Source organism: Bos indicus, chromosome 18, assembly GCF_029378745.1.
Source record: "Bos indicus isolate NIAB-ARS_2022 breed Sahiwal x Tharparkar chromosome 18, NIAB-ARS_B.indTharparkar_mat_pri_1.0, whole genome shotgun sequence".
In the NCBI taxonomy this organism is placed as follows: Eukaryota; Metazoa; Chordata; class Mammalia; order Artiodactyla; family Bovidae; genus Bos; species Bos indicus.
The window spans coordinates 26243398-26270604 of NC_091777.1; the positions used below are offsets into that span (position 1 = coordinate 26243398).

Genomic DNA, 27207 nt, shown 5'->3' on the forward strand with positions numbered 1-27207 from the left:
TGGGTTTGTCACTTCCAGTGGCTGGGCTTGGTTTTGAAACCACTGGTTTCCTCAGTAGGAAACAAAAAAGAGGCAGAGACAGTAGAGATAGACACGGATATAGAGAGATGGAAAGATAGAGAGAGACAGAAAGATAAACCGAAAGAAAGATGAACAGATAAACTGACCCAAAGAAAGAAAACAAAAGGAGAGATAGACAAATGCAGGGACACGCTGGCCTCCTGGGCCGGCCCGACCAGGAGGGCAGGGCGCTGGCGTCCACCCCTCTCTTCTGCCCTACACTGCACCTCACCCAACTTACTGTTCAGCCTCACTCTTCAACCCCCACCCTCCCCAGTGTGCTTTGCAGAAAGTCTAGCACCTTCCGCAGGTGAGAAGTTATTATTATTAGAGCCTCACTACAACCCCTGGCTGCCAGTCAATTTGCTCCCCACAAATGCCCTGGACTTGGATTTCCCTTCTCCCTCCTCCCACTCAGCAAACAGATGAAAGAAAGGAAGCCCAGGACCCTGGCTTTATGCAAATCACTGTGTTCCTAGAAGGGAAATCTTAAGAGTGTGGACACTGCAACAGTTGAGCCACGTTATCAGTTTTTGGGGACAAACTTGGTGGGTTTCAGGGCTTATCTTCATAGACATCTGTTTCTCACACTGAAGTTCTCAGCAACCTTACCCCAAAGTCTCAGAGCTAGTAACCTGTCCTCAGGAAGAATGGCTGCTTCAGTGTCTGACAGGCCTGGCTTCAAATCCTAGCTCTGCTATTTAGAGGCTGGGTGACCCTGAGCCTGTTACCACACCTCTCTGAACCTCAGATTCACCCTACGTAAGATGGGGCTTGTTGAGTCTTATGTGTGCACGCTCAGTTGCTCAGTCATGTCCACCTTTTTGCGACCCCATGGACTACAGCCTGCCAGGCTTCTTGGTCCATGGGATTTTCCAGGCAAGAATACTGAAGTGGGTTGCCATTTCCTACTCCAGGGGATCTTCCCAACCCAGGGATCGAACCTGGGTCTCCTACTTTGGCAGGTGAATTTTTTACCACTGAGCCACTTGGGAAGCCCATTGAGTCTTAAGTGAGGTGGTCAAAGTGAAGTGCCCGACATTAAGTCAGCAGGAGTTAGTTTGCTCCATGAGAAACCCCTTGGCCTAAAGAGAAGACTCATTGGAAAAGACTCTGATGCTGGGAGGGATTGGGGCAGGAGGAGAAGGGGACGACAGAGGATGAGATGGCTGGATGGCATCACTGACTCGATGGACGTGAGTTTGAGTGAACTCCAGGAGTTGGTGATGGACAGGGAGGCCTGGTGTGCTGCAATTCATGGGGTCACAAAGAGTCGGACATGACTGAGCAACTGAAATGAGCTGAACTGAAAGCAAATTGTGAGCTTCTGCAACCTGTTTGTTAACTAGGAGGATATGAAGTTCAAAGCTCCCTTTTATCAAGAGGGAGGGGATATATGTATACCTATGGCTGATTCATGTTGATGTTTGGCAGAAACCAATCCAATATTGTAAAGCAATTATCCTTCAACTGAAAATAAATACATTTTTTTAAAAAAAGGCTCTCTTCCAGATTCCTTGCACAGCTCTGCCAAGTGAACCAGCCCTGGGTGGGGAGGAGGAAATTGAGCCCAGAGAGGCCCAGCAATCCCGCCCAAGACCACCATGAAAGCTGGGCCGACACTAGAGCTGGGGGCTCCAGGGGTTTAGAGTTATTACCTTGTCCCTGACCTCCGAGTCTCAAGGGAAATCCTGGACAGTGGTTTTTTTCTTGCCTTTTCCTTGCTTTCTCACTTAAGACATGCTCAGTGGGATGCGGGATGGATAGAACCACAAGCCCTGGATGGGCGGGGTTTCCAGGTGCAGTTGGGGAAAGCTGAAGGGGTGCGTAGCTAACAGCAGAGATGTCCTGTTTGCTGATTGGCTCTCCACCTCAGGGCTAGGCAGTGGCAGAGGGGCTGGGGTCCCTCACTGCTTGAAGTCACTGCAAAAGTGGCTCCAAGCACCAAGTTGAGCACATGCTAAGGCCAGGGAGGGCTATGGCGAAAAAACACCCCAAGGTCCACCTAGACAGACGAAGTTCTCCTGTCACTGATACATCCAAAGGACAACCTAGGAGGTGGACAGCCTGATGGTCAAAAGCACGAACTCAAAGGTCAGCCTGCTTGGTCCAGGTTCTTTGCCTTGGACCAGTTCCTCACCTACTGAATCTGCAATGCAGGGATAACGGCAGCTGCCTGACAAAGCTGATGATTACATGAGATACCGGCTAAGAGGGCTGCCCACCTAACACAGTGTGACTGTGACTAAGCCGGAACTCGGCTTTGGCTGACACCTTATCAGGCCGTAGGCGGCAGTGGTCATCTGTGTGCTGCAGGAAGGGTGTCCCCTCATCGTGGTTCCCTGCCAGGTTCTCTCTGTTCTGTCCCAGACTCTTCTTTCCTAATACTTTTTCATTACAATGTAATAAATAGGTAGGAAGTAAGAAGACCTACTTGCTTCATGCTTTCAGAGAAGTAATTTAATATCAAAAGATAAAAATTGTTTGCAAATTGATCTACAAATACAGTGTAATTCCAATAAAGATTCTAAGTCATTTTTTAGGCTTTCTGAAACTTATTATAAAATTTATATGAAAGGGTCTCCTTGGTGGCCCAGTGGTTAAGAATCTGCCTGGCAATGCAGGGGGTGTGGGTTCGATTCCTTGTCCAGGAAGATCATTTGCCCCCTGGTCTACATGCCGCGGGGCAACAAGCCTGTGGGCCACAACTCCTGAGCCTGTGCACCCTAGAGCACGTGCTCTGAAACAAGAGAAGCCACCGCAATGAGAAGCCCACAGACTGCAACTAGAAAAAGTCCATGCACAGCAGTGAAGACCCAGCACAACCAAAAGTAAATAAATAAAAAATTTTAAACTAAATAAAATAAAATTTATATTAAGGCATATAGGCCTCAAATAGCTAAGTCATCCTTAATGAAAGAGGGCATAGAAGGAAGAACTGACCTGCAGATATAAAGAGTGTACAAGGCCATAGTGGTAAATTCAACTTGGAGTCTGTGCAGGGATAGACATGAAGACCAGTGGAATAGAACAGAGGCCTCTGTGGCAGACACATGTACACCTGGGGACTTACTGTATGACGAGAGTGACATCACGAGAAAGGGACAAATGATCTGATGATGGTGTTGGAAAATTAACTCTTTGTAAGGGGAAAAATAAAACAAAATCCCTACTTAACTCCTCATACAGAGATGGACTTCCAGCAGGATAAAGGTCTAAATGGCATGGCAAAATTACAAAATTAACATAGGAAAATATGTTTTATTGGAGTATAATTGCTCTACAATGTTGTGTTGGTTTCTGCTGTACAACAATGTGAATTAGCTGTATACATTTATCCCCTCTCTCTTGAGCCTCCCTCCCATTCCCCATCCCACCTGACTAGGTCATCGCAGAGGGGAACATATTTTTGTGACTTTAAGTGCAAGAAAGGATTTCTTAAACAAAAATTTGTAAGTGCAAAACGTCAGACCAAAACCTGATAGACTCAAATACATCAAAATTAAAGTTTTCTGTTCAATGAAGGTCACTACAGGCAAGGTTAGTGGACCTGTGACAGAAAGGAGGGAGGTATTTGCAGCATCTGGAACCAGGGATTAACACCTGGAAGTCCTGCAAATCCAAACAAGATAATTCTGCAATAAAGCAAAATGGGTTGAGTTTTTAAAAGATAGTTTCAGAAGAAGAAACCCTTGAAGCTAACACATTAGCACATGAAGACAGATTTAAAATCTTTAGTAATCAGAGAGGCACATACTCAAATGACAGTAAGAACTTGTTGTACCCCTACGAAACCGGCAAACATCAGGAAGGGAGTGAATATCAACTGCTGGCGGGGGCAACGGTGCCAGGCTCCCTCAGGCATTGTGGGAGGTGGAGAGAGTATAGGTTTCACCACCTGAAAAAAAGTGCAGTGCTGCTGCTGAGCCACCTGTCCTGCTCCTGGTTCTTTAGCCCAAAGATACACTTGCAGGTCTAGAAGGGACTCCACCAATGACGTGTGTGGCATTATCTGTGAATAATGGGAGTTGATGGCAAAGTGGGGTGTCCATGGCTAGGAGAGTAAAGAGGAAATTAATGTGGGTGGATCTTTTTTTTTTTTTTAGTAAAGTCTGGTACAGCTTTTTGTTTGTTTGTCTGTTTAATATTTATTTATTTTCTTTATTCATTTGTCTATGCCAGGTCTTAGTTGCAGCATGCAGGATCTAGTTCCCTGACCAGGGATCAAACCCAGGCCCCCTGTTTTGGGAGCCCAGACTCTTAGCCACTGGACCACCAAGGAGGTCCAGTGGGTGGATCTTAAATACACAGTTCTTAGCAAATATCTAAGAAACAGAAAAGTATTCATACAATATCATTAACGCCAATTAAAAATGCTGACAGCGTGAGAAAGAATGCTCATTTGGTGGGGAGTTGGGGAGTGTCAGAATGATGCCTACGTGGGCTGGGAATGGGTAAAGAGGAATAAACAACTATGCGGAGGAAATTAGGTGTTGCACGAGACAAAAGGAAAAAGGAGACCTATGTTCCATTCCACCGGAGGCGCATATCACATTTTCCTTTTCCTCTTCCCTTCCTGGCCGCCGCCCAGGTGAATTCCCCAGAGAGGTAATTCCAGGCTGAACTCCAGGACTGAAGTCCACACGCCATCTTAGGAACTTTCCCTCCATCTAATTTATCCTTCTCACTTTATTTTATATGACTGCATAATGTTCCAGCCAGAAGAAAAAAAATCATTCTTTATTATCAGGAATTGAGATGATTTCTACATTTTCACCAATAGCAGCAACTATACAATCTCGTCCAGACATCTGCACGATTTATCTGGACCCCACTCCCCCCAACAAGGCGGCATCACAAGTTCTGTGGGCCCTTTCCTTCAAAAACAAAACAGAAGAAGTTATCTTTTGTGACTGCATTGGTACGAAGACAAATATAATCCCAGGCGGACTCATAATGTGCATTATCGGTCTATTCATTTTTTCTTTGGAATTTAAAAGAAATTAAAGTAAGCATTTTCATGGGCCACTAACCTAACAAGTAAGTTTTCTCTGTGCCATGAGATTTATACTAAATCAGTGGTCCAGCCTCGACTAGAACCAGGACTCAGGCAGCCTGACTGTCCACCATGACAGGCGGCCATGCCAGGACCCACACTGGTTTTTATCTGTTTTGATGAAGGCCATACTGACCATGCAAGCAGAAGCAGTGCTGTCCTGGTAAATGTTTAACAACACTTGATGAGAGAAATCTCTAGGATTCTTGCCTGGAGAATCCCATGGGCAAGCTACAGTCCACAGGATCGCAAAGAGTCAGACACGACTGAAGAGACTTAGCACGCGTGATGAGAGAAAAAGTCCTTGTCTGCAGCATTTGCCAATTTCTGTGGTATAAATAATCTTATGGACAATTTTAAGCTACCTATGTGATATCACTGAACAGAGTTGGAAAAAGATGTGGAGTAGCTTACCCTAACATAATATTTTCATTGTATAGATAACAATAGGAATAAATAACCTCTGGAGCTTAGATAACAATAAAATGCAGTAAAATAATTAGGAAGTGATGAGTTTTGAGTATTTCTTACCTCTGCTTTTAATATAGTCTATTTACTTATATGTTTTTGTAATTTAAATTTTACTAATGACTGTGTTCATCAATGGGTTCACAAACATTCCTAAAGCTTTAACCATCAGCTCTTGCAAACCGGCACACAAGCTGGTTCCAGCCCACCACGGGCTGAGGGACACACTGCAGTGTGTCTCCTGGACCCAGACCTGGTTAGTGACAAAAGACTACATTTCCCAGAAGCCTCCTCTCCCATGACCTGCCTTCGGCCTTGAAAGCTGTTACTATGGAGACAGGCTAACAGATGGTACAGGCTGTCCTCAAGGGTGAGATGGGAGCTGGGGTGTGCACTGGCTGAACCCCACCTGGCAGTGGGGAGGGCAAGGGCGCTGGTGGTAAGGGGGATTCTTCTGCCTGGGGCCTTTCAACCCCAAACTTTCTGGGGAAGTTTTCAGTGTGTGTGTGTGTGTATGTGTGTGTGTGTGTGATGGTGAAGAGGAGGTTGCTGCTGGGGAGAAAGACGCAGGGAAGGGCTTGTGGGGTGGGGAGAATGCTGGGCACAGAATTGCGGGAACTTTAAGGTGGGACTGCCTTCCCCAAATTGTGCTTTAGCTGAAGGGGCAGGCTGATGCCGGGAATAAGCATTGCAAGTTCTGGCTCAGCTCCACCTCTGATGACGTGTTCTGTGACCTTGGCCCAGAGCCCATTTTAGTGGCTGCCCACTGACACCTTGGCCTCCTCCCCTCCTATGTCTTTCCTTACTCACTCCCCCTCCACTAAACCATCCATTCCTTCTAGGATTTTTACATTTCATTAGGCCCTTAAATGCATGGATTTCAGAGCCAGAAATATACAGGTTCATGTATATTTCTGCTCCTTACTAGCTCTGTGACTTTAGGCCAAGCACTTAACCTCTCTAGGCCTCAGTGTTCTCCTCTGAAAAGTGGGTATCATAATAGTATCTGCCTCATAGGGTCCGTAATGGGAAAACTCAGTCTTCCATCTTCTGTGTGTCTCCTTTACTTCTCAGACAAAACCCTTTGCTTCTGACACTTCTGGTTTCCAAATGTGCAGTTTCCCCCTCACTGAGTAATTCCTTTTTAAAATATTCATTTATTTATTTGGCTGCATCAGTTCTTAGTTGCACTGCACACAGATCTACATTGTGTCATGCGGGATCTTTCTTTGCAGCTCAAGGGCTCCCTAGTCGTGATGCGTGGGCTCAGTAGTTTTGAGGAATGGGCTTAGTTGCTCCACTGCATGTGGGATCTTAGTTCCCTGACCAGGGATCAAACTGACGTCCCCCGCATTGCAAGGAGGATTCTTAACCACTCGACCACCAGGGAAGTCCCAAGAAATTCTCCATGACACCATTTGGGTGTCCTATAATTCAACTCAATTCTGACACTACCTACTTGGAGATGGCATCAGATCCCACAGGTTAAGGGCTCAGTCATACAAGACTCTTCCCACTCACTTCAGATGCCGATAGCAAGCAAGTAGTCGGTCCCTGGGTTACCCACAATTTATGTCCAATGTGGCTACCAACTGGGGGTTCCCATGACCCCCTCCTCGGGTTCTATTTATTTGCTAGAGAGGCACAGGGAAACACCTCATTACGTTTACCAGTTTATTAAAGGACACAGTAGAGGACACAGACAGCCAGGCAGGTGAAGAGATACATAGTGCGAGGTCTGGGAAGGTCCTGAGTGCAGGAGTTTCTGTCCCCCAAGAGGACGTTGCCTTTCCAGCCTGGAGGCTCTCTGAACATCCTACTATTGAGAGTCTTATGGAGGCGTCCTCACATAGGCTTGATCAACTATTGAGCCCATTTCTACTCTTCTCTCTTCTCTGGAGAATGGAGGAGGGGCTGGAAATTCCAAGCTTCCAGCCATGGCTTGGTCTTTCTGGTGACTGGTCCCCATCAGGGAGTCATCCAGGGGGTCACCCAGCCTTGCTAAAACAGAAAAAGAAAAAAAGATGTGCCTGGTGTTCTTATCACTTTGGAAGTTATAAGGGGACTGGATCTTTCGTCCACTTTAGTGAGGCTGGGCTCTCTGGCTGCAGACAAGTCCTTCTCTAGGGCACATGAGCATATATGGCATTTCAATGTCCATCCACCCTCCACCCCCCCCCACCCAAAGGTCCTCCATCCTGAGAGATGACACAAGGGCTTGGCCAGAAGAGTGTAGGCTGTGTCACTGCCACCTGCCCCTTATTCAGGTGCCTTAGAGGCAGCCCCATTCTTGCCCTCTCTGTGTTCCAAGTTTGGTGATGTTACCTCTTCTTTTTTTCCTTCCTTGCTATTATGAATGGGCTTCCTAGGTGGCGCCAGAGGTAAAGAATCTGCCTGCTAATTCAGGAGACATAGGAGACACAGGTTCCATACCTGGGTTGGGAAACAACAACTGCTTGTCTCCAGTGTTGCCAACCATGGTGCCACCCAGTCTCGTGAGGCACTGGGAACCAGCCCTGTTAGCAACTCAGTGACTGAGCATATAGGTGTCATATCTAAGAGGCCTAAAAGATAATTATGAATAAGTTTCTTTGAATTTAGACTTCCTGGACTTCATAAATACATTTAATAGGAAACTTCATAGTACTATCCATACAGCACTAACATCACCTGCCAGAAGGAGAAAGTAACTGGCGGAATAAATATACAAAAAGCAAAGCAAGGTTAATAAGTCTCAGCTACCTGCTCCTGACCTGACAACAGTCTCAACATGTGACCTGCGTCGTCTCTGCTTTAAGGGGAAATTTGCAAATGTCAGAAAGGTGTTACAGGTGTGCTCACACCACGTGGAGACTTTCTCTCTGATGGAAAGAACGTTTAAGAGGGTCTTGCCTCCTCCCTTTGTGATCTAAACCAGCGGTCCCCAACCTTTCTGGCACCAGGGACCAGTTTCATGGAAGATAATTTTTTCATGGACCAGGGGTGGAGGGAAGTGGTTTCAGGATGATTCAAGCAGATACATTTATTGTGCAATTTATCTCTATTATTATGACATCAGCTCCACCTCAGACCATCAGACCTTAGATCCCGGAGGCTGGGGGACCCCTGAATTCTAAAGCACATCAAAGCACCATCCAGGGACACAGCTGGTGTCATTGACTCCATTCTGGCCTGAAATTGGCCATTCTGAGTGCATTTAATCCTCCTGCAGCGACCTCCTCTCTAGACAGTCATAGACACGCCAGAATGGAGGTCCTAAAGGAGAAAGTGGAGGAGGAAGAGGCGGCGGAGCGAGAAGAAGCAGCTGAGCGGGCCGAGAGGGGAGAGAAAACAAAGAGGCCGATGGAGGTGCGGAGGGAGGAGACCACCATGACGCAGGAGATGCTCAGAGACCTGGAGAGGAAGCTGTCAGAGATTGAGGTCTCTGTCCCAGAGAAGCTCTTGTGAGTGTCAGGGATAGGGAGGGAGGGGACTTTGGCCCAGCCACCCTGGCGGGGGTCAGACCAGGGCTGGGCAGAGAGAGAGCAGGTCAGAATGGTGATGCCTGGGCTGGGAGGCAGCACGGGGACCTAGAAGGAGATGGTTAAGAGTGAGGACCATGCTTTCAGGCTGTCTGGTCCAAGTCTCTAACTCCTAGGGAGTTAACCCTCCCTAACTGTAACCTTGGGCAAGCCACTCAGCCTCTCTGTGCATCATTTCCCTCATCTGTTTAAAGGGGCATCTGATCAACCCAGTGCTCGGTGACAACCTAGAGGGGTTGGATGATGGAGAGGGGAGGGAGGTTCAAGAGGGAGGGGACATATGTATCCTTATGGTTGTTGTACAGCAGAAATCAACACAACATAGTAAAGCGATTATCCTCCAATTAAGAATAGATTAAAAAAATAAAAGAGCAGCTGATAAGAATGACACTTCCCTCCTAAGAAGTTATGAGGATTAAATGAGGACGGAGTAGAGCCGGTGGCAGCTAAGGTAGATGGAGGGTTCCCTGTGTGCCAGGCCCAACCCCACACAGGCTAATACCACCCTCTTGTGGGCACAGGGCCTTCACCAAGGACACTATCGACACCTCCAAGCTGCCCCTTTCCTACCAAAGCAACACGCTCAAGGAGGAGCACCTGCTGCAGGTGGCGGACAACTTCTCCCGCCAGTACAGCCACCTGTGCCCGGACCGCGTGCCCCTCTTCCTGCACCCACTGAACGAGTGCGAAGTGCCTGTAAGACCGGGTGGTAGAGGGCAAGGCCGGGGCTGGAGCACAGAGGGTGGAGGGAGGCGGGCCAAGCACAGACCTCTCCTGGAGGGTGGTGGGGGAAGCATATAAACTCAAATGCCCACAGGCCCCAGCAGACCTGGTGTGCGTCATCCCTGGGGTCTGTGGTGGCTTGGAGCCCCCATGCCCCACCTAAGGGGCAGTTGGACAGCCAGTGCGATCTCCAGCCCCCAAGGCCAGCCCTGTGCAGACAAAGGCAGAACCCGAGTGCTGGCCCCCTTCCTTCCCACCCTGGGACCCAGGGCACGTCCCTGATTCTCACTGGGCCTCAGTTTCCCCACCTGTAGGCCCTATGGCAGGAGATGAATGCGAAGTTACAATGCCGCAGCCCATACATAGGTTGACAAGGGGCTTGCAGACCGTTTGATCTGGCCCACTTGGTGATGTAACCCTTGTGTTAGCTGCCAGCACTTGGAACTCAGCTGTTCCCAACCAGATCCCTAGTCCCCTCTTTCCTGGATCTGGTAACCCCGGACCTGCATTTCTGCTACAGCCATCAGTGGGGGCTGCCCCTTAGGTGGGGTCATGTGTGATCTGGTGCTGGTGAAACCTTCCTCGAATTCACAGGGAGGGAGACTCCAGAGGCCTGGCTCCTGGCCCCAAGGCAGCAGAGCAACCCCTCAAAGGCCACAGAAGCACTAGGTCCCCCACGCTGGGCAGCGGTCTAGAGCCACAGACCCGACTCTTCTACTGACTGTGAACCTGAACAAGTCAGCTCACCTCTCAGAGCCTCGGCTTCCTCACCTGTCAGTGGGACCTGCCTCACAGAGTTGCTGGGGGTCAGGAGGTGATGCGGGACTGAGCGGCGCTAAGTGGGGTAGTGGTGATGATGCGGTAGTGATCACATCACTAGCACAGGATTATGCTAGATCTGGGCAAGAAGGGCCTTGAGGGAATCCCTTCCTCCAACTCCCAAGGCCCTGAGTAGGAACCTGCGGCCCAGAGAAGCCTAGAGAGCGGCCCCCAACCCCATCCTGAGGTCTCCAGCTTCCTTGGAGCACCGTGGTTTCCTCCCAAGTGGCACATCGCCCCAGGGCCTGTGGTCTCTCCCTTTGCAGAAGTTCGTGAGCACAACCATCCGGCCCACACTGATGCCCTACCCTGAGCTCTACAACTGGGACACCTGTGCCCAGTTCATCTCCGACTTCCTGTCCATGGTGCCCTTGCCTGACCCCCTCAAACCTGTAAGTACCACCTGGGGCTGCGTCCTTAGGCCACGAAGCCAGAGATGGGAAACCAGGCAGGTCGGGAGAAGGAGGCTTGGCCAGCCTCGGGCCACAGTCTATGAGTCTGTCGGGGCTGAACCCCTCACCGACCCCCTGGCTGGGAGGGAGGATGGGAATAGGCCCAGAAAGAGACAGCCACTTGCCTGAGGTCACACAGCATGCCTGATATCTGGACTCCCACCTCTTTGACTCCTTTGCCTCCTTCGGCTTTCAGAGTCTTCTTTTCAGGACTTTAGGAGGTGGAAAAGGAAAGAGGGGGACATGCTACCCACGTTTCAAGGCCACATTTTTGGGGTTCTGACCAGCTTAATCTCTTTAAGAATGGAGGGTGAAAGGAGGGAGAGAAAAGGGAATATGTACACAGTGGAGAAAGAGAGGAGAGAGACAGAGGTAGAAGGTAAGGGTAATTTGGAATAAAACCATAAAACATCCAATCAAAGATCCTCAGGCCAGAAGCCTCAACATCCAGACGGTCTTTCCCACCAGGAAGAAGTCCATGGCCCTTTGGAATTACAGGCAAATGTGGATTGCACTTTCTGGACGGGGGCTGTGGTTTTCACCCCATTCTTAGCAGACTCCCTAAACCAGCAAAGGGGAGGAGCCCCATTGGGGTTGAGCCTGCACACTGGCCCTGGCGCCCAGCCCTGGGGAGACTGGCGAGGGGCAGGGGGCAGCTGTACTGACCAGCCTGCTGTGCCCAGCCCTTGTACCTGTACTCCTCGACCACTGTGCTCAAGTACCAGAAGGGGAACTGCTTCGACTTCAGCACACTGCTCTGCTCCATGCTCATTGGCGCCGGCTACGATGCCTACTGTGTCAACGGCTACGGCTCCCAGGACCTGTGCCACATGGACCTAACTCGGGAGGTGTGCCCACTCACCATGAAGCCCAAGGAGGTACGGCCGGGCCCCTGCTGCCCTCAGCATCACATGAGACACGCCATCCTTACGGCAGCCTGTCCCTGCCGCTGAGCTCTACAACTGGGACACCCGCGCCCAGTGAAATCAAACCACTGATGATTTCTCTCCCCTTGGCATCTTCATGCACACAGCCCATTCCTCCAAACTGGCTGCTCCTCTCCACTTGTTGTCACTCAGTTGCAGCTACTGTGTTCCCCACATTAGTGAATGCCACATGGCGACTATCTTCAGCCAAATTCTTCCAAATTTATCCTGTGCATGCGATAAAAAGCCATCCAGTCATTTTCATATACGGAAAAAGCAGACAAATGAACAGATATGTAGTTCTGTCTTTTTTTTCCCCCTTCTCATGTAAAAAGATCCCTTTTTTAACAGCACAAAATTTCACCAAACCACGGCAGGCAGTGGTTGTGCTTGTATATATGCTGACTGAGTACACCATAATGACCCAAGGCAGCTGTGAACACTCGAAACACTTCTTAGTGAATTTAATTGTAGGAATCATTAAAGCATCTCTGTGCATTTGGAAAATAGCCATGCTACAGGCAAAAAGGACTTCCCAGATGGCTCTAGTAAGAACCCACCTGCCAATGCAGGAGACGTAAGAGATGTGGGTTCAATCCCTGGGTTGGAAAGATCCCCTGGAGGAGGGCATGGCAACCCACTCCAGTATTTTTGCCTGGAGAATCCCACGGACAGAGGAGCCTGGCAGGCTACGGTCCATAGAGTCGCAAAGAGTCAGACATGATTGAAGCGACTTAGCATGCATGCACAGGCAGATAATGCTTTTCATGAACTAGATTGATTCCAGGATTTTGTGATCCGGAGTCAAGGCCCCATGAGTATCTGCAGCTTGGGGCAGGGGATCCAGGGGCCTGAGGCAACCAGCATCATGCACCTGTGTTACCTGCGTGAGCAACTGGGGCCCCTGGGGCTGTTCTCTGGTGGAGAAGGAGAGGGAGGCACCTGGTGAGAGCCCAGCCTGCTCTCTCAGGCCCAGCTCCCCACGAAAGATGGAACAAAAAAAACTCCATCACTGCTTTTGGCTCCAAAGGCCTATGAACTCACATACAGGCCTCTTAGCTCAGCCAAAATTTTAATTATGAAATTGATATCAATAGCTAATGGGTGCTGAGAACATTCCGGTCTATAAACCACTTACATGTTTCTTGACTTGGTTGCTCCTCTCAAGAGCACTGCGTGGTAGGAATGATTGCTCTTGTGTTTTACATGTGAGTGTGTTGAGATGAAATAGCTTTTGTGACCAAAGTCACACAGCTGGTAAATGGGTCCCTGGGGGCTGAGGCCCAGTCTGTCTGACTATGAATGGTGGAGATTCGCTATTTCTCCCTCATACCAGGTCCCCATTCTGCAGCTTCTGTGGTGTCTTTTCCTGGACATTTTCTGGCCACCTAGCACACATTTGTGTACACACGCTCATGTGCACGTGCGCGCGCGCGCACACACACACACACACACACACACACATACAGAGGCTTTGTTCTTTTTCCGAGCCCAGGAAACTCTCACTTCAAGTCAACATGTGAAGCCCTGCAGTGGTAAAACCTGAAAATCTGATTCTCGACAATTTGCCCCACTTTCTAAATCAGATCCAGATCATAGCTAGTCTAGGCCATGGGGGATGAAGAACAGAAGTCACACCTTCTGAGCTCCGGCCTGGATGGGCAACTCATACAGACATTGTCCTGTCTGCATTTGACAGATCAAGCCTGGGGAAAAGGTTCTCACTGAATTTTGCAGAAGATGCTACAGTTAGGGAAATGGGAGGACATACCCACAGTCACAGGTCTGGAGCTGAGGCTCTTTCTGTGTTTGGGGTCAGAGAACCTGCAGACTCCAGGAGCAAGAGTGTGGGTGGCTGCCAATCCTTTTCCTCTCGTCTCGTGACAGAGTGTCAAGGAGGAGGAAAAGGCACCCCCTAAGAAGTACGCCATCAAACCTCCCAGGGACCTGACCAGCAGGTTTGAGCAGGAACAGGAGATGAAGAGGCAGGAGGCGATCAAGGCTGAGGAGGAGAATCGGCGGAAGCAGGAGGAGGCACGCCTCTTGGTGGGTCCACCATCCTCAGCCCTCAAGCCATGAACTCAGCTCCAGAGAAGGGGCTGCTTGGAATGGGGAAAAAGACGCAGGCCACAGGCCATGTGTTTATGGCCTCCAGGTTCAAATCCCCTCCTCCCTCTTCCAAAAACCCCACCTCCATCCCAGTGGTGGTCAGCCAGATGCTAATACTACAGAGCTGTGCTGCCTGGGCCAATTCATTGTGTGCTGTGCAGTTCTGGTGTCCTCCTTGATCCAGACCAGGAGCTCACTGAAGATATACCTGCATACACTCTACATCCATCCTACATCCACCTTCCCACCACCCTCAACCACCCTCCCACCATCCTCGAAAAACCCTCCCACCACCCTCCCAAAACTCTCCCACCACCCACCCACCACCGTCGAATCACCCTCCCACCACCCGCCCACCACCCTCCCAAAACTCTCCCACCACCCGCCCACCTCCCGCCCACCACCCTCCCAAAACCCTCCCACCACCTTCCCAAAACCCTCCCACCACCCTCCCATCACCCTCCCACACCCGCCCGCTACATTCTCAAAACCCTCCCACCACCCTTGCAAAACCCTCCCACCACCCTCCCATCACCCTCCCACCACCCTCCCACCACCCTTCCAAAACCCTCCCACCACCTGCCCACCACCCACCCACCACCCTTCCAAAACCTGCCCACCACCCGCCCATCACCCTCCCACACCCGCCCACCACCCTTCCAAAACCCTCCCACCACCCGCCCACCACCCTCCCACCATCCTCCCACCACCCTCCCACCATCCTTCCAAAACCCTCCCATCACCCTCCCACCACCCTCCCACCACCCGCCCATCACCCTCCCACCATCCTCCAATCTCTCCTCCTATCCACCCACACTCTCATCATCCCTTTCATCTACTTTGCTTCCCTCCCTTCTTGTCTTTCCTTCCATATAGTATTTATTGAGGGTCTACTGTGGGATGCAGTAGACCCTGGTGATGCAATAATGAACATGGCACAGTGACCCTTTTTCCAGAGGGGTGCAGATAGGGAAGCCATATGGTGTCCCCCTATCTTTCTTTGGATGAAATCTCACCCAGAATCACAACACAGAAAGCCAATAAATCCCAGATACCCTAGAGCTCCAAAAGGTCAAGTTTATAAACCACAGATCGAGCTAGATCCTCCCATTTTATGTATAAGCAAACAGGTTCAGAAGTGGGGTGATGTCCTCAAGGTCACGAAGTCAACCAGAGATGCAGTGTGGATCAAAATTCGATTATTTTGCCAGTTCCTCAGCCCCAGGGAGATGTTTGTACCCCTGATGATCCCCTTCCCATCCATTTGCCTCGAGGTCACCCACCTTTCCCGTGCAGGAGCAGGAGAATGCAAAGACCGACCCCCTGCACGGACTTCGTGTGCATTCCTGGGTCCTGGTGTTGTCGGGGAAACGTGAGGTGCCTGAGAGTTTTTTCATTGACCCATTCACTGCACGCAGCTACAGCACCCAGGACGATCACTTCCTGGGAATTGAGAGCCTTTGGAACCACAAGAACTACTGGGTCAACATGCAGGATTGCTGGAACTGCTGCAAGGTGCTGGGCGGGCCTGGGCAGGTGTGGCAGGCACAGTGGGGGAGGGTGGGTGTGACCAGTGGGGAGAGCTGGCCACCAGCCAAGAGGGCTTTGAGCTTTTCCTGGAGTACCCAGGGCCTACTGCTTTACCCATACATAATCATTCCAGTATGATTATTGTCACTCTGTTAGTTTCTGTATCCTTATAAAATGTGGATTGTTAGTTCAATTGATTTTGAAGTGCAATACACATGCAGAAAAATGCACTTATCCTACACGTCCAGCTCAATGAACTTCCATACATATTTATGTATAAAAACTCAGTGCCAGGACTTCCCTGGTGGTCCCATGGTTGAGAATCCCTTCCAAATGCAAGGGATGCAGGGTCGATCTCTGATGGGGAAACTAAAATCCCATATGCCCTGGGGCAATGAAGACCCAGTGCAGCCAAAACAAAACCCAAAACCTCAGTGTCATTTATAGAAGTTAAAAAATATGTGCACATGTTTGGAGGGAGGTGGTAACTGGATACCAGGGGACTTTCTGGGAGTGTGGATAATGTTCTGTCCTTGAACCGGTCTTTGCCATATAGTGACACCTCATCTCTTCCTGTAAGGACAATGCCAAATGAGCTCCACATTCAGGCCTATCCCAGGCCAGAGAGTCTCCGAGTCTCTCACCCAGAGACCAACACGGGAAGGGAGTCCCAGCCCCCTCAGGGCCTCCGTCCCCCTGTGGATATGAGGAGGGAGGGCGAGGACTCTCAGAGGCAGCCTGGAGCCACATTCTGGCCCCTTTGAGACCCAGCTGGGTTTCTTCTCACCCTGGGCTTGGCTGTTCCCCGCCCCCCTCCCTGCCCCTTTAGAGTAGGAGGGGGGTACACTGGCTGTGGGGTGTGCTCAGCGACCCCGTTCTCCATCAGGATTTGGTCTTCGACCTGGGAGACCCCGTGAGGTGGGAGTACCTGCTCTTGGGCACCGACAAGCCTTTCCTGTCCCTGACTGAGGAGGAGGATGAGGGGATGAATGATGATGACGACGTGGAAAACCTGGTGAGCCTCCATGGAGTGGGGGGACTTGACACCCTGTCTTGCTTCAGGCCAGCCTGACACACTTCCCCCACAGATATGTGTCTAGGGCGGGGCAGTTCAGATAGACCACTTATAGATTCCTTGAAGCAGAAGGGCCTGGACCATGCCCTTGTTTTACAGATGGGCAGACTGTGGCCCAGACAGGTCCAGCAACCTGCCCGGGACCCCCAAATGGTGCAGGGAAAGTCTGGGATGTGCATTCAGGCCTCCTGCCCATCGCCCACTCGGCCCCCTCTATACACACACACACAGCCCACTTCCTGTTCAGGGGTTGCCCTGCCCTTTGGAGTAGGGCAATAAGACCCTCTCCACAACCCATCCCTTTCAAGCCCCAGAACCATCCCTCACATCCAGGCCTCTCCTGCATGATCGCCATGATTCTCCACACACGCTTCCGGACCTTGCTTGTCCCTCCTATCAGCCCTTCTGAAGGTCATTGGCCTGGTCATCTCTGATCTCCTACTCGGGGGCAATCCAGGCAGGTCTGCATGAGGCCCTGTGAGTGGAAGTCAGAGGCCCAGATGCCTTCGCCACTGGTTCCGACATCTTGAGCAAACTTCCTAACTGTTGGAAACTTCAGTTTCATCATCTGCATGTAAAATGGGGGAATGGGGTCAGTTACATCACGGTAGTAATAACTGGGGTATTCGTTTGCTAAAGTTGCCGTAACTCAGACTGGGTGGCTTAAACAGTAGAAATTTCTTTTCTCACAGCCCTGAAGACTGGAAGTCGAGCTGTCAGCAGGGTTGGATTCTCCTTAGGGGTGCCCACCCCCGGGTCCTCACACTCTTTCCTCTGTGTGCGTCTGTGTCCTAATTTCTCCCTATAAGGACACCAGTAGTATTGGATTAGGGCTCAACTGAATGACCTCAGTTTAACTTCGATACCTCTTTAAAGATCCTGTCTCCAAATATAGTCACATTCTGGGGTTCTGGGTTCTAGGACATATGAGTTTTGGGGGGATACAATTCAGCCCCCAGGTAACACTCACATGGCCCTTTCTAAGTGCTGTGAAGCGGCTCAGTCATGCCTGATTCTGCCACCCCATGGGCTGTAGCCCTCCAGACTTCTCTGTCCACAGGATTTTCCAGACAAGAATACTGGAGTGGGTTGGGATCTTCCCGACCTAGAGATCGAACCTGGGTCTCCTGCATTGCAGGCAGATTCTTTATCATCTAAGCCACCAGGGAAGCCCTTCTAAGTGCCAGAAGGTATTTAACTTGCCAATATCTTCGCAGCTACCCGGTGTGATGGGTACTAGTATTGTCACCCATGATTATTATTGCCCCATTTTACTGACAGGAAGGCTTACACACAGAGGGGTGAAATAAATGACCCAAAGTTACACAGCCAATAAGTGACAGCTGGGATTTGACTTGGGATTTGACTGTCCGGCTCCCAAGTCTGGGTTCTCAAAGGCAGTTCTGTTCGGCCTCCTGGGGCTGCATGAGGACAAGTGAGACCACCAGTTTGATGTGTTTGGAAAGACGTGTAGACCCACCTGGAAATGGTGTTGAGTGTTCTCAGCCTCTTCTCCCTGGAGACCAGAGAGCCTCCTCTACTGTGCAGTAAATCCTGGACCACTGGCGCCTCCTGCTGGCCTCAAAATGAGAACAGACAAGCCAAGCGGATGTCAGACATCTGAGCAATTTGGCAAGAAGAGTTTTCTTTTTTGAATTTTTTATTTTATATTGAAGTATAGACGATTAACAACATTGTGATAGTTTCAGGTGGACAGCAAAGGGACTCAGCCATGCATTTGCATGTATCTATTCATGGAGAAGTTTCAAACCGAGAAAATCTTATGCAAGTTTCTGTGGTTACCTAACCTGAAGATCATTTGTCCAATGTAGTTGCTAAGTCGTGTCCGACTCTTTGCAACCCCATGGACTGTAGCCTGCTAGGGTCCTCTGTCCATGCGATTCTCCAGGCAAGAATACTGGAGTGGGTTGCCATGTCCTCCTCCAGGGGATCATCCTGACCCAGGATCGAACCCACATCTCCTGCATTGGCAGGCAGGTTCTTTATCAGTGAGCCACAAGTGAAGCCCTTAAACCTGAGTTTGTTTCTGTTTTGCATGTGTATTCATTTGTATTGTTTTTAAATTGAACAGCAGAGAAGTCATACTGGAGAAAGGCCTTATAAGTGAATGCATTCAATGTGAAAAATGTTTTACCCATAAATCCGCTTTCTATCAAAGAATTCACACTGGAGAAAGGCCTTCTACGTGCAGTGAATGTGGGAAATCTTTTATCAACAACTCCAATTTCCATAGACATCAGAGAATTCACACAGGAGAAAGCCCTTATGCCTGTAATGTATGTGGAAAATCTTTTATAACTCTGGCTGACATTTGTTATCATCAGAAAGTTCACAGCAGGGAAGTGCCATATAAGGGCAGTGACTATGGGACCTCCTTTAATCAAATGCACCTCCTCAGTTCTGGTAGGAAAATCCACACTGGAGAAAAGTCTTATAAGTGCAGTGAATGTGGGAAATCTTTTACTGCTAACTCTGGCCTTTGGAATCATCAGAGAATTCACAGTGGAGAAAGGCTTTATGAGTGCAGTGAACGTGGGAAATCTTTTATTGCTAGGATGAGCCTTCTCAATCATCAGAGAGTTCACACTGAAGAAAGGCCTTATAAGTGCAGTGACTGTAGAAAATGTTTTATTAGCAGTTTGAGCCTTCTTTGTCATCAGAGAGGTCACAGCGGAGAAAGGCCTCACGAGTACAGTGAACGTGGGAAATCTTCTCCTGCTAGCTGTGGCCTTCGGTATCATCGGAGAGTTCATTTGTCTAGACTAGGCCTTATTTGCCAGATGGGGAAACTAGGCTCAGAGAGAAAGAAAAACAATAAGGGCAACCAGGCAGTGTCCCAAACCCTTATGTGCATTTATCAGTCAATCCTCCCAAGCAGTTAGAAAACTGAGACTCAGAGCCGTTAAGGGACTTTACCTGAGCTGGTATTGGATGGAGACTCCAGAAGCCCCTCTTTTAACCAAAGGCCTGTGGCTTTGTCTCCTGCCTCTGCGGGAAGTGGGGAGGGGGGGGGTCATATGGGACAGGGCGTGGCTGTCCTCGCCAGGTACCAGGTGGGTAGAGGGGTAGAGCTGCTCCTCCTCCTCCCCTCTGTCTCAGGTCACACCAGGTCAGATCTCCAGCACCGCTGGGGGAGCTGACAAGCCACCTTGGGGGGCTTGGCCCTGGGGGGTGAGAGAGTAGCTCCAACCTGCCTGTAAGTCAGCCCTGATCAGAAGGCCCAGTCCTGATCAGAACTACCCACCCCACCCCCACCTCTCCCAACAGGGCAAGGAGGATGAGGATAAGAGCTTCGACATGCCGCCCTCGTGGGTGGAGCAGATTGAGATCTCCCCCGAAGGTACAGTGTCTCTGGACCTTTGGGGGCATCTGTGGCGGCGGGATGCCTGCAGAGGCTGCCTCGGCCCCTCATTTCCAAACCCCGGCCCCATGTTTCCTGCTGCACCCTCTTCATCTCTTCCTTCCCACCATACACGCTCAGCTCTGCGGCCGGGGGCCTGATCCTAGTCTGGCACACAGGACAGGGCTCAGTTACCAGACCCAGAGTGATGGAGTGTGGCAGGTGCTGGAGGACTGGGGACCGGGACACAGCTGTTCCCCTCCCTCAGCCCACTCTGCCAGGAGGAGACTACACACAGTACCCAGGGCAGGCAGGGAAAGCAGGGGGGCAGGGCATGCTTGTGCCCCATGCCAACCTCTGCTGATTGCTGAGATTTCCATCTGGGAGTGGCTGGACCCATGGGGAGGACCTAGGCTGTCCCATCAGGGCGGGAAGGGCTGGAGAGGGTGTCATGGGAACCCGGGGGTTGGAGGCTGGGGAGTGGGTGGGCAGAAAGGGCTTCTGGGAGGAAGGCTCATCTAAGCTAAGTTTTAAGGGGTCGGAAGAAGTCAGCACAGTAAGGGCAGGAGGGGATGGTGTTTCCAGCTGAGGTCTGGAAGAGTGCGGTGTGGTCAGGCTCAAGCTGAGATGTCCTCCAGGGCAGGAGCCGTCCTGACACCTACAAGTGTAGGTGACTTGTCCCCTCTGCCTCCCTGGAGTGGGCTTAGGGGCTGGAGGAGCTGAGCAAACCGCACAGTGAACAGAGGCTGAAGAGTGGTGAGGCTGGCCTTCCCTTCCCCCAGTCTGGGGAGGAAGGACCCCAGCCCACTCTGTGTCCTCAGCGTTCGAGACCCGCTGCCCAAACGGGAAGAAGGTGATACAGTACAAGAGGGCGAAGCTGGAGAAGTGGGCCCCGTACCTCAACAACAATGGTCTCGTGTGCCGCCTCACCACCTACGAGGACCTGGAGTGTAAGGGGGCAGCTCTAGCTGCGGGGCTGGGGGGGAGGGGGCAGAAGAGCTGGATCCCCGACATGTTATGTGACCTTGGTCATGTCACCACCCCTATCCGTGTGAGTGTGGGCCCTGCTGGTGTGCTCTGTGTGCTGGGAGTGGTGGGACAGCAGCTGGGGGATCTGGCCTGGCTGCTTCAGACACCGATCGGGCCCCACAGGTACCAAGACTTTGGAGATGAAGGAGTGGTACCAGAACAGGGAGGACATGTTGGAGCTAAAGCACATAAACAAGATCACGGGCTTGAATGTCGACTACTTCAAGCCGGGCCACCCCCAGGCACTGCGCGGTGCGTGGACCCCGTGACTAGGCCAGGGTGGGAGCCCAGGGTGGGGGCCTCATGTGCTCCTTAGAGCAGCCTCCACGGCAGCTGATGCGTGGTGGGAGGAACCAGCATCCTTATTGCCAGGGTTCTTGGGTGGCAAGCTACCGAAATAGCCCCTGCCTCCCCAAGCAAAGCAGATGTGTGGGAGGTCAGAGGAAGCACAGAAAATCTAAGGAAATGTGACAAGTGTTCTCCAGGAAAGGTAAAGCAGGGCTGCAGCCCATGCTGTGGTTGGGATCAGGTACCCATTCGGGCCACGTTCACAGGGGTTAGGATGCCTACAAGAAAACCAACAAGCACCCCCACAAGGGCAATGCAGGGGGCCGAAGTGTGGCAGTGAGCATGTGGCGGCAAGCCCAGGAGACTGGGAAGCAGGGAAGGACATATCCTGGGAGAGAATTAACAACCCAATCCAAGAATTCACAAAAGAAAAACATAGGCGCAATATACATCTAAAAACAGGACCAATCTCACTTGGTTGAGACAGGAAGGGGAGGGGAGGGAAGGGAAGGGAAGGGGAAAGAAAGAAAGAAAATCAATAAGGGACCAACCTACAACCCTTCAGTTGGCAAAAATGAAAAAATGGCCCTACCACGTGTAAGCAAGAGACTCCCCTTCATTCCTGGTAGGACAGCAAATTGGCACAACTTTTCTGGGGAGCGGTTGGGCAAAATAATCAATGATAGCTTTCAATTATGTACGTTTTTTGACCAACAGTTCTGTTGCACAAATAGCAGGCAAGAAGAAAACATACATCAAACAGATGTTCATCACGGTGTTGATTATAATAACAAAAAAGCTGGAAGCAGCCTAAACACCTAGCTCTAGGGCATTGGTGACATCACACATGAGGCTTCTCCCCAAGGCCTGGGGTCGGGTTATGAAGCCAGGGGCTCCGGGTGCTCACCTAGGCGTCACCCGGCCCCCACCTACCCCGCAGTGCACTCGTACAAGTCCATGCAACCTGAGATGGACCGTGTCATGGAGTTTTATGAAACGGCCCGCGTGGACGGCCTGATCAAGCGGGAGGAGACGCCCAAGACGATGACAGAGCACTACCAAGGTCGGCCGGACTTCCTCTCCTACCGCCATGTCAATTTCGGGCCCCGGATGAAGAAGCTGGCTTTGAACAGCGCAGAGTCAAACCCCCGGCCCATGGTGGTAAGTACTTGCTGGACTTGGGGATGGGGTGCCTGCCTACTCTGGTGGGCCAAGGTTACCCTGAAGGGGAGGAGCCCCGACTCCGGGGAGCCTTCTTTACTGAGTGACCTTTCCTTTTTTACCATCTCGGGTCTGTCTGATGCCAGACGTCAGCCACTGGGCCACCGAGGTATCATGTCCCTGTGTGGGTATACGCGCTCTTGACTAAACACTTGGAAAATATGTAAAATTATAAAAAGTAAAAAAAATCTCAGAATGCCATCTCTCAGCTATTATCACATATTAATAGATTAGATTTTGAGAGTCTTTTCAAAGATGTGGGTGTGTGCATGCATGTAGAATTCCTGTATCACTCTCTTCCCTTAAATTGTGTAGCTTTTTCCTCCATATCATCACAAGTTATTTTGCACCTATATTTAACTTCTGCACACCAAAGAAGCTCTTTTTAGCAGTAAGCATTGTCAAGTGATAGAGCAGGCTGCCTGGAGAGGTGGTGAGCTCCCCATCTCTGGAGGTGGGCAAGCAGAGTCTGGCAGAAGGAGCTAGAGAAGAAATGGCGCACCACACAGGGCTGGAGCACCGGGCACTGAGAACCCCTGGGGCCTTGAGAGCCACTGTCTAGCTGGGAGGGGCTGTTCTACATAAACCCCCACCCCCCAAATAACCCCAGACCCCAGCGTCCCTGAGGGTCCTTTGCGCCTGTCCTCAGGGCAAGCACAGAAGTCCCCCTTTTCCACCCTGCCTCCTCCGCATGTTTTGGTGTCCCAGAAAATCACAGAGAGATTCTTCCGCAACCCTGCAAAGCCTGCGGACGAGGACGTGGCCGAGCGAGTGTTTCTGATCGCTGAGGAGCGCATTCAGCTGCGCTACCACTGCCGCTCCGACCACATCACGGCCAACAAGCGCGAGTTCCTGCGGCGCACGGAGGTGGACAGCAAGGGCAACAAGATCATCATGACCCCCGACATGTGTATCAGCTTCGAGGTGGGCTTGGGAGTCTGGTGGGCAGGGGCAGGATGGGGTGGAGTGAAGAGAGAGCCCTGGGGTGGAAGGCCCTGGTACCCCGCCTGGAAATTCACCTTCGCCCCTGGGAAAATCAAGACCTCCCATCTGGGAATAATACTCTTTGAGCTCCTCTGAAAATCGTCTCCTTTTCCATCCTGCGACCAAGGCTGTGACAGATCTCAGCACCTCCACAGGGCTGGCTTTCCTAGTTCCAGTCCTGACTTTGCTGGCACATTCCTTGGCCCCTCTGAGTCTCCAGTTTCTCTTCTGTTGCTAGTTGTGCTTTTAGAGATGCAACAGTTTGAGAGAGGTGAAGCAACTGGCTGGAGGTCACACAGCTAGAAAATGGCAGGGAAAGATTTGAACCCAGGAGATCTGGCTCCAGAATCTGCCCACAACCCCAGCCGTTGCTGCTGCTTCTCCAAGTAAATGTGGCGGTTGTTCCAGGTGGAGCCGATGGAGCACACTAAGAAGCTTCTCTACCAGTACGAGGCCATGATGAAGCTGAAGAATGAGGAGAAGTTGTCCAGACATCAGGCCTGGGAGTCGGAGCTGGAGGTCGGGTGTTCTGCGGGAGAGTAAGCAGATGGCAGGTAGCAGGGGTGGGGGGTGTTTAACCATGTCTGCCCCCACTTCCCAACTCAGGTGCTGGAGATCCTGAAGCTTCGGGAGGAGGAGGAGGAGGCACACACGCTGACCATCTCCATCTATGACACCAAGCGCAATGAGAAGAGCAAGGAGTACCGGGAGGCCATGGTGAGCCCTGCTCCTTGGCTTCCCCCCGACCCCTCCCCCACCCACTCCCCCGGCCCCCCCCCCCCCACCTCCAGGGTGCTGAGGTTGATAGGGATTCTGGGGAGAAGCCCTTTAGAGGTGATGAAGTTATTGACACCGTGGTGGTCATCTTTGCTGTGAGCTGACCATTTCCCTGGATCACGCCCCAACACATGCTTAGGATACAGGCCAGGTCCCCCCACACCACCTCCAGGAGCTATGGCCAAGCCAAGACCTCCACTTGGGGGCTTCCCTGGAGGTTGTGACCTGGGCTGGTAGCACCAGTGAGCGGACTCTGGCCACGGGCCTGAGTTCTCTGGCCCCTGCACATACCTTCACATTACCCACTCTGGTTGCAAGACCCAGCTTGGTTTTTTTGAGGCAAGCTTCTAAATCCCCTTTACCAACCAAGTGGAGATTTCTAAAAAAAAAAAAAAAATAGATGAGGTTGGCAAGACAGGACTGGGCACCTGAGGTCTGGTTCTCAGACCCCCAGAGGTAGGGATGTCTGCCCCCACATCTCTAGCTTCACTGGGCTCTGGCGGCCAACACAGCACATAAAGAAGGCCCCAGGGTGGAAGGGAAAAAAGGGACTCACCAGCAGTTTTTAACGTCATTAACAACCATGCTTTATTACCATTTATCGAGCGAGCATCTGCTGAGTGATAGGTATGTACTGAGGCTCGAGTGGAGACGTGTGAACTCACAGACACCAGAGTTGGCCGTCACCAATAACCATGATCTCAGGAGACAGCGCAGAGCCCTCTGAGGCCTCAAGCACAGAGGGTTTGAGGTCCAGTTCTATGTGATCACATCTCGATAGAGCTGGTTGGGGGATGTCTGCGGCCCCTGCTGGTCCAGCCAACCCCCGGCCCCCTCTTACAGGAGCGCGTGCTACACGAGGAGCACCTGCGACAGGTGGAGGCCCAGCTGGACTACCTGGCCCCGTTCCTGGCCCAGCTCCCACCTGGGGAGAAGCTCACGCGCTGGCAGGCCGTGCGCCTCAAGGATGAGTGCCTCAATGACTTCAAGCAGCGGCTCATTGACAAAGCCAACCTCATCCAGGCCCGCTTTGAAAAGGTGCAGCCAGGGCCCTGGCAGGGGTGGGGACCTCGGCATCCTCCACCGGAAAACCAGCCCAGGGCTGTTGGCTCACCATCTCTTAGATTGTGAGGGACTATCGGGCAGAGGGGGAGGAGGCCAGTGCCTGGTGTGTCCAAAGGACCAAGCTGTCCTTCCTCATCCTTGTTTATTGGGTGGAAGGGTGGATGGAGGGGTGGATGAGTGAACAGAGGGATGGAGGTGTGGCTGGCTGGCTGGCTGGAGCATTATAACAACTCCTATAGTTTTTGACTCATGTCTGTTGGTCAGGTACACCCATGTAGTTCCCCTGCATTATCTTATTTAATCTTCCCAAACAGCTCTATGGTGGTGGGGGTGGGGTGGGTGCAATGACCCTCATTTTGCAGACGACAGATTGGAAGCTCTGAAAATGTACTTTGACCAGAGTCACGTGGCTCTCAGTCCTGACTCCTGCTCTAACCTTGTGGACATGTTGTTGTTTAGTCGCTAAGTTGTGTCCGATTCTTTCTGACCCCATGGACTGTGTAGCCCACCAGGGTCCTCTGTCCATGGGATTTCCCAGGCAAGAATACTAGAGTGGGTTGCCATTTCCTTCTCCAAGGGATCTTCGCCAGTCAGGGGTCTAACCCTCGTCTCCTCTACTGGCAGGCTGATTCTTTACCACTGAGCCACCTGGGAAGTCCTTGTAGCCATATATCCCTCTAAACAAGGCCCCAGGTTTTCTGCCTCTGCTTCTCTGGCTTCTAGGAGAAGGGGTGACGGGGCTGACCTTGTGGGGCTGTCTGGGTCAGCCCTCCTGCTCTCCTTCCCCGTGCCCACAGGAGACTCAAGAGCTGCAGAAGAAGCAGCAGTGGTATCAGGAGAATCAGGTGACCCTGACGCCTGAGGATGAAGACTTATACCTGAGTTACTGCTCTCAGGCCATGTTCCGCATCCGTATCCTGGAGCAGCGGCTCAGTCGGTGAGGAGGCAGGGGTAGGGGGAGCCGAGAGGACCCACAAGGATGTTGGAGCACCAGCTTTTGTTTTTTTGGTTGTGCTGAGTCCTCATTGCGGTGCATAGGCTTCTCCAGTTGTGGCACGCAGGCTTAACTGCCCTGCAGCACGTGGGGTCTGAGTTCCCTGACCAGAGATTGAACCCATGTCCCCTGCAATGGAAGAAGGATTCTTAATCACTGGGCCACCAGGGAAGTCTCAGAGTACCAGCTTTGTAACCCCTACTTGTAATTTCAGACACAAGGAGCTGGCCCCACTGAAGTACTTGGCTCTGGAGGAAAAGCTCTACAAGGACCCACGCCTGGTGGAGTTACTTAAAGTCTTTGTTTGATGCTCTTCACCCCCTACACCTGTGGTCCTCTGAGTCCCTCCTGAGGCCTCAGCAAAGCTGCCAGAGAAAGAAACCTCCCCAAAAGCCTGGCCCTTGTGTTCCCTATGCTCAGCTAATGACCATCCACTCAGGCACACTACCTTCCTGCTTTGCCTAATTTACCTGTAAATAAACACTTGCCATTTGCCACGTGTACCTCATGTTTCACAGACTCCAGCAGCAGCCTTTTTCTCCTTCCCTTCTTTATCTGTGGCCTGGGACCACCTTTACAGCCTTATCTTATTTAATACAGCAACTGCATCCCCATTCCACACATGGCTAATTAGTGGCTGATAAGAAGAGTCGGTGGAATTCAGTCACTTGCAGTCTAGCGTTGAGAACCCAAGTTCTGGCGCACACACCTTAGGCTTGCCATTCCCACTTTGTGAGCTGGGCCACCCC

The 27207-nt window shown here is 51.3% G+C and overlaps 1 protein-coding gene across 4 annotated transcripts; it reads left to right on the plus strand.

The window, feature by feature from the left end:
• Nucleotides 1-5898: 5898 nt before the first annotated feature.
• On the plus strand, nt 5899-26961 carry DRC7 (dynein regulatory complex subunit 7). 4 transcript variants are annotated; one of them, XM_070770646.1, is made up of 18 exons: nt 5899-5954; nt 8796-9027; nt 9627-9801; nt 10914-11039; nt 11783-11977; nt 13913-14071; nt 15431-15649; nt 16551-16679; nt 20028-20100; nt 20922-21050; nt 21253-21381; nt 22358-22578; nt 23347-23562; nt 24031-24141; nt 24229-24339; nt 25243-25437; nt 26262-26401; nt 26673-26961. In XM_070770646.1, the coding sequence occupies exons 1-18, from the start codon at nt 5933-5935 to the stop codon at nt 26764-26766; spliced, it is 2676 nt and encodes an 891-aa protein (XP_070626747.1). In that variant the 5' UTR covers nt 5899-5932; the 3' UTR covers nt 26767-26961. The 4 variants fall into 4 exon arrangements, with proteins under 4 accessions (XP_070626747.1, XP_070626749.1, XP_070626748.1 ...); XM_070770647.1 differs by having other exon boundaries at nt 5934-6023; XM_070770648.1 differs by lacking the exon at nt 21253-21381.
• The last annotated feature ends 246 nt before the right edge of the window (nt 26962-27207 follow it).